General features: G+C 39.1%; 1 protein-coding gene across 3 annotated transcripts in view; it reads right to left on the bottom strand.

Annotated features, from left to right (window-relative positions):
* The window catches only part of ptprua (protein tyrosine phosphatase receptor type Ua), a 353,612-nt gene that overhangs the window by 91,882 nt on the left and 247,756 nt on the right, over window positions 1–13,974 (bottom strand). For all 3 annotated transcript variants that reach the window (XM_067426694.1, XM_067426695.1, XM_067426696.1), the window contains exons 9-12: window positions 10,961–11,070; window positions 7,535–7,736; window positions 2,990–3,092; window positions 1,521–1,818 (exon numbers count right to left, since the gene is read on the bottom strand). In XM_067426694.1, the coding sequence (XP_067282795.1) occupies window positions 1,521–1,818; window positions 2,990–3,092; window positions 7,535–7,736; window positions 10,961–11,070 (713 nt within the window). The remainder of the gene's footprint in view (window positions 1–1,520; window positions 1,819–2,989; window positions 3,093–7,534; window positions 7,737–10,960; window positions 11,071–13,974) is intronic.

Genomic DNA, 13,974 nt, shown 5'->3' with positions numbered 1-13,974 from the left:
GACCAGATATACTGTTTTCATTTTGCTTTATTCTGTTTGTAGAGATTTTGCTTTTCTGCTGTTATCCTTGGGTTCTTTCTCTCTTTCTGGATTATCTGTTGAGTGATTTTCGGATGCCTGCTGGGCAGAGTATCACCGATCCAGCATTCTCTTCATTTGTAGTCAGGGTATCTCACCGTGATTTTGTGAATATCCAAGTCTTTAGCAATATTTTAATAGCCTTTTAGTGTACAGCATTGTACATCTCTATAATGTGTTTTTAAGGTCCCGTGAAAGCATTTGGGATTGGGACACACTGACAATCTTGAGAATAACAGATTTGTCAGTACCACATATTGTGTGCCTTTATAGGCCTGGGCAACCCATACTTCCACCTAATCTCCCTAATTGACTCCAAATATAGCTTTTTGTTGCAACATAGAGGTTGACTTACTTTTTCCAGCCTGACCTGTCAATGATCACTCAATATCTTCAATACAATTCTGAAAAGTACATCAGTTATTCAGATTGTGTCTTAGATCAGACAACTTGTTTAGAGTAAGCAATGCAGAAATAAACACTTTCAAAGGGATCCTAAACGTATTATTGCGACTATACCCTAGCCTCGATTATTTTGTAGATCCAACATTGTAGAATTATCTTACAAGTTCCAACAAAACTTAATGCTTGCTCATACACAGGGTTTAAAGTTAACACCCACCAACCCGCCAAATGTGGGTAAAGCTAAACTGTAGTGTTAAGGCTGTCAGATCACCAGCCAATCTGGCAGTTTACTTATCTTTTTGACTCAAATCTGCAAAGATTTACCGCAAATACTCATGCAGTGTATTGTGCAGAATCTGCACATTTCTGGCTTACTTGAACATACACGTCACTAGGTAACGAATAATGCTGCACACTGGCATTGAAGCAATAGTAAAGATAACAAACATTAAAAAATAATAATAATAATGTGGTGATATCTGGGATAACTAACCCCAGTAAAAAAACAAAAAACAACGAAGCAGACCCTTATATTGCTTAATCTTTGTTAATGTTAGTTAATAAAAATATAACTGTTCATTTTTTGTTCATGTTACACAACAGTGCGTTAACTAATGTTAACAAATACAACTTTGGATAATGTATTAGTATGTGCTAAAAATGAACAAAGATTAATAAATGTTGTAGAATTGCAGTTCATTATTAGTTCATGTTAACTAATGAAACCTTATAGTAAAGTGTGGCTGTAGTAGCCACAAAATGTACAAATGTTGTAGCCAAATTGGTCAGTGACTGAAAAAGTTAATTTCAAACCCTGCTTATACATTTGCTAAAATCTGATGGGATTGTCAACGATGTAATGTTTAGTGGTAATGAATTGTTAAAAGACAATGCCTTCTCTCTTCATGACAGGATATTTGAAATAAACCAGCTGCACTAAACTTTTTCCCAATATACATGCATACATGCATGCATACATACATACATACATACATGAGTTCCTTATGAGTATTTACTTTGCAGATGTGATCACTCACCCCTCTGAAGTTACTGGAGGCCTGGAAGTAGATAAGATAATTCTTGCTGGGGTCAAGAGGGGTGTTCCAGTAGCCGTTGTAGGTGTGGTTGTCCCCCACAGTGAAGGGTGTAGCCTCTGGCAAACTGCTGGGTGGGAGTTCGGCAGTGTAGTAATGAGGGGGTGCACCACTTGCCCCTCCTCCTCCTACTGGAGTCTCTCCATGGGAGGAAGGAGCAGGGAAACACTCCATGTGACCCAACTCCCTCCGCCTCACCTGTCTGGAGCTGTCCTCCTCTACCACAACCACATGGTAGGTGCTGAACAGGAAGATAAAACGGTCTTTAAACCCTGAACTGTTCTGGACAGTTTTGCAGTCCTTGACATAACCATAGTCTTATGTGCTTAATGAAACAATAGCTAAATAATGCTAAATAGACAACATCACAGTATAAGAAGGCTCATATAATAGTATATTTGCTACATGATTTAAAAGCAAATCAAAGCCAAGCACAAAACTATAGAAAGCCATTTAGCTTGCCATTAAAGGAGTTTAATGTATGTGCAATTACCTATAATTTTTACCTTAGAATTTCGGCCCTGCTCACATGGTAGTACTTTTTTAAAGTTCTGGAACTTTCGGGGGTGGGACTTGGACGCTGAACATCCTGATTAGTTGAGTTCACAGAGCATTTTTTATCGGTCAACTCCGCAGCATTTAATTTCAATCACTACTTTCAAAAGTCTGATGGACGGTTGATGAGGTTCAGACTTATTAAGCTTAAATGTGGAGGACAAAATGGAGTGGGAAACTCCTGAAACAGAAATTCCTGCGCAGTCCTATGCCACCGGACTAATCTTCATGGTATTTTAGAACACTATGGTGGACAGGGTAAACCCAGCCTGATCTGCCGTCAATTTGATTTCAACCAGCAACTCAGTCTGGAAACCTGTACATACATTTCTACGGCTTTTGTTACACTTTTGCAGGAACCAATTACAGACTATCTTATCCATCTGACGCGCTATTGGCAGGTTTAATATGATGACGGGTAGAGAAGCGATGGGTCGTTGCCTCTTGTCCTCTGATTGGTTGAAAGACTATCCAATTGCATACAGAGTCATTTGAATAATGCTCATTGATCACACCTTTTGTGCAGTAGAAAATACATAGCAGACTCCCCAGACCAATGTTCAATTTTAAATTGAGCTTGGTCTGGTGATAGCCAGACAACTGTGATGGAAATGGAGACAGCAACAGGTTTGAGGGACATATTTTTTGGTAATTCAGGTGGAAACAGGGCTATAGTTTCTATGTCAATCAAGTTGACATAGAAACATTACATATTTGTGGCTAATATGCATTTAGTGTTTGGACACCTGGATTGTTGTCATTGAACAAGTCTACCAACAGCCTTGTCAATTTTAAATATATATTTTTAGCAAAAAACAAAAACAAAACCTTTTATCACATTATATCTGGTTTATTACCTAACAGGTGCTCCTCGCCCCAAGGCTGGACGCAGCAGGACTGTTATGGTGCTCTCAGATTCACTCAGCGGAGAGGGGACGTCTTCATAATCAAATGCAGGTGCTGTGGGGTGAAGAAAGATCAAATATTATCTAAAATGTCTCAGATGTGGGTTAAAAAAAACTATATATATATATATATATATTATTTTGGTGCCAGTATAAAAGACGTGTGTGATCTGAGATATGGACCAGTGAAAAATCGGTCTGCAAATTCCACTGAATGATCTGACTCCATGTTGCTATTGCAGGGTTTCTCAGTAAACAGCTCACTGAAGGGGAATATTATCAGTAAACAAAGACTTAAAATACAGATTTAGAATGACATAAGGATGACAAAATAACAACAGAAGTTTCATTTTTGATCTATTTTTTTTAATGACACACTCCCACACACCCAGCAACTCTAACACACACAAAAATCTTTCAAATTAGTCTTGGTTTTCCACTGACTTAAATCCCTGGCTCCAAAGAGAACAAAAACCCACCCGACAGAGCACACCACACAAGGGCCATGAAACACAGTAATGGAGGCGGATGAGAGCGATCCACAGTCCTTTATAAAGTCTCTTGAGGGGTGAGTGTAGAACAGACCTCCTGCTCCCATTTCTGCTTATTATTGGAAGTCAATTAGTGTGCTAGTACAGGGAAACGGGTCAATGTCTCAGCCTTCAGCATACCAAAACAAGCAGAAAATCTACAAAGAATGAGAGGCATTGCTAGTGTTAGATCTGTTTTATAAGAGGACCGGGGGATGTTGCAATTGACATGTTTATTGGAACAAACCTCAAAAAAACACAAATAGAAAAAGTTTTGCTCATGTCTACAGCTGTGTGTGCGCGCGCGCGCGTGTGTGTGTGTGTGTGTGTTTGTGTGTGTGTGTGTGTGTGTAAACTGATGATCGAATTGAATCTTGCAGGAACACTGAGGGATGTGTCTTTTTATGTGATTTTATGTCTGAATTACTAAATTAATGCTATCGGCCTGACTATTTAAGTGACTGTATTCTGATTATGAACTAACTATTACACCATTGATGCTGATGAAGCTACCTCAGGACATTTAAGACACTGACACTCCAACAAGTGACATTTGACTGTAAGTTTTTCAGCTGACTTATATCATTTCAGAAGTTCTTAAGAACTTCTGTGCATATGGTCCGTTGTTTTGTATTATAAGATTTCTAAAATGTTATGTGTAAATATGTAAATGTTCCATTATCTAATTACATTTCCAGAGCTGAAATTGGAAATTGGATTATGCCATGGTCCAAATTATTTAATTTTGTTGACATATTAAAGTTAAAGAGAATTTTGTATATTTCTTTTAATCATGCCATAAATCAGAACATACTGTCAACAGCGAGAAACAGCACACACGCATGCACGCACGCACGAACGCACACACACACACACACACACACACACACACACACACACACACACACACACACACACACTTAACTCGCAATGTTTTAGGAATAAAATACTATATAAATCAGGTGACTGATTTATGAGCAAACCTGTATTTTGTGTGTGTGTGTGGGGGGGGGGGGGGTAGCTTAAAAGATATGTGCTAAATTAAATCTACAGACACAAATAGATAAAGTGTAAGCCTATATAATAAACACTTAAATGTGTCTTCTAGATATTGTCTTCCCACTAGTCTGAAAGAAGACTGTAATGGAAGCAAAATATTCCAAAATCTTAATCTTAAAATTAACCGGTACAAAAAACAAAAAAAGGGCTGTAGTGTCTTGGTACTTACTTGGTTGATTTTTTTGGAGCTTGATAGCCCATGGTAACAAATGAGCAGATCCAAAATGTTTGGAGTGATGAAGTAAATCATTTAAATTTCATTTCACCTTTCAAGGTTTTTTTTTTATTTTATTTTTTTATAAGGGATTGTGAAGGGATTGAAGAATAATCAGATTCTCTTTAATGATCAGTTTACTGAGCTATCAAATTCAAAGCCAGAGACTTTCACCACCCGTAAAAGGTATTTACATTTTTGGTTTAACTGTTTCCCAGCCAAACACGTAATTATCTGTTATTTGTGTGAAAACGCTACCCTTCCAAACACACAATTTTACGGGTTCCCTTTCAGTCAGTACGCTCCGAGTTACGTCAGTACTGACAAAATGGGGGTTTCGCTTAGAAAGCCAGCTGCCTTCAATCTCAATCAAACGATCCAATAAAATGAAAATGTCATGGGTCTGCAGAATTTGCATAATGCTACTCGGCCCCACCGAGTGGGTTTAAACGGCGTTGCATTGCAGTCATGCATTTATGTTTCTGCTTCGGAGCTGAGTTCTACTTGCCTTCATAAAGTGAATATCTCTTCAAGACAAGTGTCTCCACAGAGTCTAAGCGCATTCCAGTGAGTTCTGCATTCCTGTCGATCTGTGCAATGGTCTGTACAAGTCCGTGTGTTCTCCCTGGATGTCTCAGCATTCTGCTTGAGTAAAACTCCTCTCTAAAAGAGCTGCACATGGCATGTCTTTTTAAAGATGTCGCCCTCCTGCGGCACCCACCCCTCCCGATCGGCCACAGCAGCAGTCTTCACCAGAAGCACGGAGGTGCCCGCAGGAAGGAAGTCTCAGCCCTGAAGCCAGCTAAACGGCAGTCCTGAGACAGGCTGCTCGGAGGTGAACTTTGTTCTCTTCAAGGAGATGGTGACAGGACCACTCCTTCCCCTGGAGAAGGGCCGGAGGAGAATCTTTTGTTTAAAAAAAATAACAATTCCCCGCTGCTGGCCTCCAACAAAAGGCCAGCAGGACCCTATTGTTGGTTAAAGAGAGAACTGAATTATTCACCTCCGAGCCCCAAGAGGGCGCAACTGGCAGTGTTTGCCGCCTCAGTGCCTCGCCACTCTCAGTCCCCCTCTGTCGCCAGCCCCTTGCCACTCGAGAACCCCGCAGGACGCTCCGCCTCCCGTTCTCCACTTGCAGGGCGCGGAATTCGACCTCGCCCACAACTTGGGCCGCTTCTATGCCTCCTGCGTCTGAGCCGGTCATTCCACTTCACTGCCCCACGGAGGTTACACATGTATCTCGCATGACCCCGTTGGTTCAGTTTCAGGGGGCCTGGCTAGAGCACATCAAACAACAGGGTGGTCTACGCTCCCGCCAGATGTCACAACTCGCCCGTCACCTCTTATTATGGAGTCATACGCATCTAAGGTCGCTTCGTGCCATCTACATTCTCGGGGACCTGAACCGTGCGGCCGACTTGCTGTCGCGGCTTCAGCCTCTTCCGGTGGTTCAGCTGATTTGGGACCAGTTTGGCGGCGCACAGATAGTTTTGTTTGCCTCCCACGACTCCTCCCATTGCCGCTGATACTATTCTCTGACCGAGGGGACCCTCGGCATGGATGCACTAGTGCCCATGCAAGTATGCGTTTCCCCAGTGAGCCAGTGAGCCTGCTCCCTACGGGCAGGCACTGTGTTGCATTTCTCCCAGTGGGATATGCTTCCCAGTGTACCTTGGTAGCTTAGCCAGCCCCTCGTCATGTTCAATTCCGAGGCAGGATGCTCAAGTCAGCCCAGGATGCTGGATGACAGCCACTGTGGCGTGATTAGATTGGGACCCTCATTTTGTCGGTACTGACGTAAATCGGAATGTAACCCTCATTCCCTGAAGGAAGGGAAAGGAAATGTTACGTCCCCATGCCACATCCGCTGTACCGCTGGTATGGCCAGGGCGGTTGGCCTCGGCTCCTCAGCAGGTAACATAAATGCGTGACTACAATGCAATGCAGTTTATACCCACGTGGTGGGGTGGAGTTGCATTATGCAAATTCTGCAGACCCATGACATTTTCATGTCATTGGATCGTTTGGATTGAGATCGATGGCAACTGGCTTTATAAGCGAAATCCCCATTTCTTCAGTCTTGACGTAATTTCTCTGTTTCCTTCCTTCAGGGAAAGGAGGGTTACATATGTAACCGAGACATTTCTCTGTTTTTATTTTTTTATTTTATTTTGATGCTAGTGGGCGCTATTACACATCTCCTGAATGAGTACAGAATCTCCTGGTCAAAACACACGTGAGGAAGACAAAGTAAAACAAGCGATCATATGTAAGCAGATGCATATGAAAAATAATGTGATTAAATGCTGGTGGGGAAAGAGTTAAAGGGTCTACCATTTTCCTTTCAGTTTACACTGTTCTCCCCTCGGTTTGTCGACTTAAGCCTAAGTAAACCTTGGTATCAATATTTCTGCTGTTCAGAGAGTCAAACTCACCAAAAGAGAGCTAGGCTTTTCCCTAGCTGAGATTATGTCTAATAAAGTCAAAATAAAGTCTGAATAAATCCTGAACCAATTAAAAGGCCCTTGCAGGCATCCCACATTCATTCCAGTGATAAAACCAAAGCCCATCTAGGTTCTAGTGGAAAACTTATAATTAAGTACTTCAGATTCAGAAAGAGACAGCTAAAAAAAAATTGGTTTTCTAACATGGCTCATATCACACAATTCCATGTGGCAATTCATATTTCCTCACCTGAGATATTGGTAGTGATTTCAGTTAGGGCAGTCTGGCCAAAGCCCTTAGCGGTGCGGGCGCGAACAGACACCAGGTATGTGGTACCAGGGTGAAGTCCAGAGAACATGTGATATGTCTCGTTCTTCAGTTTGGAGACAGTGCGCCGTGGGCCAGGAACATTGATGCTGGGATCTGACGATTCGATGCTCTGGTAGCTGATCTAAAAGATGATAAGAGACAGTGAGCCCAGAGAAAATGATGTAATACCTTACGGTGGAGGAACAGTGTTGATGAATCCCTGTGATGCAGTCTTATAGTCTGACTGCCGCTACTAATGTGTATGCTTCACTTGATCCACAACAAAACATTGTCTTTTTCGAAAGCATGCTTTAAGCTTCAAAGATTCTTTGAATATAACAAAATTGGTCGCATTCATGGAATGTTAAGGTTATGAAGAAACTCGTTAAGTTAAAGCAAGCCATTTCAAGACCTAAACATCCATGTACAGTCAGACATAATATTTCAGACTCATTTACTCCCCAGTGATATATTGCGGCTCCATTTTCTTCCATGCAAAAGGTGGATAAACCATTTAATATATTTCATATAAAATGCAGCTCAGCAGGCAGATATGTTTTCATCCAGAGTTTCCAATTGAGTCTATAAATGAATTTGGTAAACTTATATGGTTCTAATGACAATGACTCAAAGAATAACATGTTTCTAAACCTGTCATTATACGGTGTCATACTCTAACAATAAGATGACATTTTAACTGCAGTAGACCCATAACTAGATAACTCCTCTGATTAAAAGTCATAAAGCAACAATTCAGTTGTCTGATTTGATATGTATAGAGCTACATATATTCTTGTATAGATTACGTCTGTATGTCCAATGTTTGTAATTATTATTTTTTTGTTCCATGATAGTGATATCACACAGGGTCATCTTTTTTTTTTTCAATTAAATCGATTAGTCTAGATATGAAGCTTTAAAAGCTTATATAAAATGACTCATGTTTACACAAGCAAGATACTTCACAAATTCTACCTCTACATGTTTCATATGAAAAAATACGAATACAAATGTACTTTTTTTAGACTACTTAAATATTTCTGTCTCAGAAGTCAAAATAAGACCGTGAATTCCAGACTTGGGTGGCATCTCCATAGATAAATGGTGTGCTGAAACGCCCATATTTGAAATTGCAGTCTTCATTACAAGCTGTTTGAATAATCTGTTGAAACTGCTCCACTACCACCCTCACTTTGGACTACTCATATAACATTAATTTTAAAGTCGGAGGAGCCACCTACAAAGAGTGACTCATTTATCTTGCTTAATTAAAGCAAAACTTATTGCAAAAGTACTCACAAGAAAGCTTGTTTAACCTTACTTCAGAGCAAACATATGTGTGATCTGAAGTACTGTGGTTTTATTGCACATATTACACATCAGAGTCAGGGGCTGTTTCACTTTGATGCAGAAGTGTTTGACAGAACTGAAAACAACTACCTTGAAGTGTTAATTGAATAACAGAGAAATGTCATTGTTCCTCTCAAGATCCAACAACTTCAGAAATGATATGCTCCATTTTGCAACTACTTATTATTATAAAGATGGTACAGCAAATCAACCACAATCATTACCAAATTCATCAATATAATTTTGCCCATCAACAACTACTAATAGCACGGTGAACATAAAGCTACACATGCCAATCCCAAAAGAGCGTTGAGAGTAAGCTGAAGCTTACATGTGTAAATGCTGACAGCTAAGGTAATTGAAGTGGGCCGAAGCAGTGAAATATTACCAGACTAAAGCACTTAGTCTTGAACACAATTGCCCCATCCGACAGTCTCTGCAAGGCAAAAAAGCAATTATGTTTGTTCCTCAACTAATTGAAGCCTGGAGAATAAACTACAACATGATTAGCATAAGAACACCTAGACTCTGTGAAGGGTGGAGAGAGTTTACACACACTAATGGCTTACTGATTAGGAGGGAGTATGAGGGATAAAACAAACCCTAAAAAAAACAAAACAAAAAAAACAATGAAATGGATCATACGCCCATTTCTGAAACCAACATGATTTCATGTGAATTTCTATGCATTTGTATATAAAGTATGGTTCAACCACTATTAACCCTCTGGTGCTCTTTGAGTGTCAGACATTTTTTTTTATTTTATTTAAATTAAATGAAGGTACTATATTTTTGTTTAGTAATGTTTTTTATTTAATAGTTTGTATTTTTAGGGGATTTTATGGTACTAAATTATATGTATGCTGTATTCATTATTTATTTATTCACTTTTTGAGCATAGAACTGAAAATTAAAGATATAAATGTTAACTTAAGTTTGATCTCTTTTTAAATATGACAAATGATTAATGAAGTGAAAAAAAGCGTTAAACAAAGTTATAGAATTGTATGCTTATTGTTATGAAAAATGCACAAAATATTACTTTCAATCTTAATATGAAATATATGTTCTCAAAAACATATTTAATGCTAAAACTGCAATAAAATCAAAGCAATAAATCTAAAAAAATATGTTTTCCAAATTTGAGCTTGATATCTCCAAAACTGAGCATTCAGTAAGATTTTGTTTGGCCGTAGTACCACAAGATTTTTCTCCCGTTCTTTTTCAATGTGGTAGTTTTTTCCAGGATTTTCCAGGATTTCCAGTTTTGTCCATGATTTTATTTTTATTTATTTATTTTTTCACGTAGCAAGTGCCAAAACCATTGCCAAGTTTTGTACCATTTCAATGAAGTTAAAAATTATAAAAAACAAAAAAAGAAATATAAAATGTTCAAATTACCAATGACCACCAGAGGGTTTAATTAATTAATAAATATCTTATATTTCTGTAGCTGAAAATATTTAATAATTGTAATGTTGTGATTAAATTGCAGTAAATTACAAGAGGCTTCTTAAGTTGACCACAGTGCGTGTCATTTATTTTTAGTAGTTAAAAACTTTAAACCAAAACTGTCGCTGACAAGCATCTCACATCATCACGCATTCACAACATTTGAAGGACCGTGATCCCTGAACATTCATGAAGAAATATGTTAAGAATAAAGTTCTGCGCTTATAATCGGCAGTGTATAGAATTATGCTTATTAACAAAGTTGAATTATATATGTCACATTCACGTTTTAGATGCTGTCAATATATCCATAAGGCACATTAGCATTGAAACTATGTACTTATGCCTACATACTGCATAAACCATGAGACTAGAGTGCTGAAACGTTCATGTGATTCTGCATAACAGCTACACTACAATAGTATTCACCCCAACGTATCAAAGGCAGCATAAACTGTGCACAATACAACTGTAAATCTGACACACTTTTGGTAATTATTACATACTAAGTCTAATTGTAAGATAGATGTTTCCATGTACGGTGCTTTCTAAAGAACACATTACCTCATATTGTGTGATCAGACCATTGGGCTCCAAAGGCTCCTCCCACTTCAGAAAGATCATATCGTCCAATGGGGTGAAGGTTAAAGATTCAGGGGCAATTCCTCCTGGGACTGCAGGAAAAGAAAGAAAACAATCAGAGTATGCTCAGATCCATCTTACTAAAAATAGTTTAAGACACAGCTTAGATGAAGGTGGAACAGGTGGAGGCAAAACAACGACACCTCTATAGACTATAAGGGAGGAAAGTTTGATGTTCTTGAAGCCCACAGACCAATCTCATATCTTAGAGCAGCGGTAGAGGGCACAACAGACAATTTGTCTTCTTTACCAACACATGGTGTGGAAGAAAATAGGGCAAAAAGGAGAGAGAAAGAGAGAACACTTGATGGTAGACTTAATGTTTGAGAAATAGAAAGGGATCTAACTTTCAACCAGGCATTCAACATGGCTACAGGCTGAAATCATCTCATTATGGCTCAGCAACTATCGAAGTTGGGGAAACTTATGTAATAGGGAGTGTTATGATAGGACGTGTGGCTTCCAGTATTCAAACGCAGAATCTTAGACAGTGTTGATGGAAGTTAAGGAAATATGATTTCCTTATGCAGAGAGAGAATGGAATTGTGTGGAATTGGTTCAATAAAAAAAAATAAATAAATAAAAAAACACACATTCCACACACATTCCTGTTTACCAGTGGTGGACTAAGACCCTTTGGTGCCCCTGGGCAATGACACCTACAGTTACACCTAAATGTGTTTCATGTGATAATTTAAATTACATATCATTATTAGCCTATTATTATTATTATTTTATAATAATAAACTTGTATTATAACAGATTTTTTTTTCCTGTGATTTACCTCAAATAGAAAAAAAAAATCTTACAGATCAAGGTTACTACTTTTTACAGTGTACTCTGATATATTATTAATAGCTTGAACCCAGCTGTTATAGATGTAGGCCTAATCTGTTCGAAGCTGATATATGAACAAGTATGCAGCATAATGAAACACTGTATAACTAGCGAAGCCAACTCCTGTAGGTATAATTATAGCCATCATTTTTACTTTAAGACTAGAGATGAATTTGGAGAAAGAATGCAACATATCATTAGAAAAAAAGTTAACTAAATCTTGACAATTGAAAAACTACTAAAAACATGGCAAGGTCTAAGACAATCCCAACCAACAGCCTATCTTTCGAAGTTTTCCTAAATGCAACAATGAGTGCATGGTCTTTTTTGCAATAACATTTCTTAACTATATAGTTTTGTGAGGATTTGCTGAGGATTTTAAACTCTGCCCCTTCCTTGATTTCCAGCAGATGCAAAGTACAATGTGGATTCTAACATCCATGAGCACATTGAGTAGACAGTTTCATTCCGGTTGAAAGGACGTGAGTAGCCCTACACAGCACAGCTCCCAGAATCTGAGCGTCGAAACAAATTCGGTAATAGATCACGTATCCGCTGACTTAGGCAGGGGAAAACGTTCAATAAAACATTTAGGGAATTTAGAACGTTTTAATGTTCTATGGCTATATAGACATTTCAGAATGCATCGCTTGTCTTACCGGAAATTAAAAAAAAAAAAAATTGTTGAGCCTCCCCTGGACGTGGTTCCCCTGGGCACATACCCAATTGCCCATATGGTTAATCCGCCTATGCTGTTTACACCTGGTGTTTAAATCCGTCTCTTTTGTCCACTTTTAACTACTTGACAAACCACAATAACCACGATTTAACCACATTTTTTTCAAGGGGAGGGTGGTTTAATGTGTGGGTTTTTTCAGACCTTTCAATCTGATGGACGAAATAAGCTCAGCGCAATATGCACATGAATGTGAATGGAGAAGATGGAAAAACACACAGAGAGCAGCAGCTTTCGTTTCTGCTCTGACAAGCGTAAGACCACGCCGAATGTTGTGAGGGTGTGTTAGAAATCAGGAATGATGAGAGAACACTGTGCGTGGTATGTTTTTCATCTTCAATCCAAATTCGGGATTCCAGCCAACAAAGTTTAAATCCTGCCTGGCTTGCACATTATCATAATTTATACGCGTTAATCAGTGAGAGTCTACAGTATGAAAGCAATCCGGTCGAATGTGTTTTCGACTACCTCTGGAAGTGGTCAGAAGTGGACGAGCTCCAAATGTTTTGGACTTTTTTTTACACATGTATTTAGTGTTGTCCACTTGTGATCTGATCAACCAAAACATATCCTAATGCTAGTGTAAACAGAACCCTTGTCACCGACAGCATGGAAAAATAGTAGCAATTTATTTTACAGTTATGTTTGCATGTACTTATTACCAGTACTACTACTAATAATAATAATATACACCAATCAGGCATAACATTATGAGGTGAAATGTGAATAACACTGATTATCTCTGTATCATGGCACATGTTAGTGTGTGGGATGTATTAGGCAGAATGTGAATATTTTGTTCTCAAAGTTAATTTGTTAGAAGCAGGAAAAATTAGAAAGTGTTTTTGAGCAAGTTTGATAAGGGCCAAATTGTGATGTCTAGATGACTGGGTCAAAGCATCTCCAAAATTGCAGCTCTTGAGGGGTGTTCCTGGTCTACAGCTGTCAGTATCTATCAAAAGTGGTCCAATGAAGGAATCGTGGTGAACCAGCGACAGGGTCATGGGTGGCCAGGGCTAACTGATGCACGTGTGGTGCGAAGGCTGGCCCATGTGGTCCAATCAAAAAGACGAGCTACTGCTTTATAAGTTAATGCTGGTTCTGATAGAACGGTGTCAGAATACACAGTGCATCGCAGTTTGTTGTGTATGGGGCTGCATGGTCGTGGATCAGTCAGATGCAGATACTCCATCGCCTAAAGCACCAACAGTGAGCACGTGAGCATCAGAACTAGACCACGGAGCAATGGAAGATGGTGGCCTGGTCAAATGAATCCAGTTTTCTTTTATATCATGTGGATGGCCATCTGCGTGTGCGTCGCTTACTTGGGGACACATGGCACCAGGATGCACTACTGGAAGAA

The sequence above is a fragment of the Pseudorasbora parva genome, chromosome 19 (genome assembly GCF_024679245.1).
Source record: "Pseudorasbora parva isolate DD20220531a chromosome 19, ASM2467924v1, whole genome shotgun sequence".
Lineage (NCBI taxonomy): Eukaryota > Metazoa > Chordata > Actinopteri > Cypriniformes > Gobionidae > Pseudorasbora > Pseudorasbora parva.
Note: the sequence above shows the minus strand (reverse complement) of the source record. Positions and strands in the feature narration are given on the sequence as shown.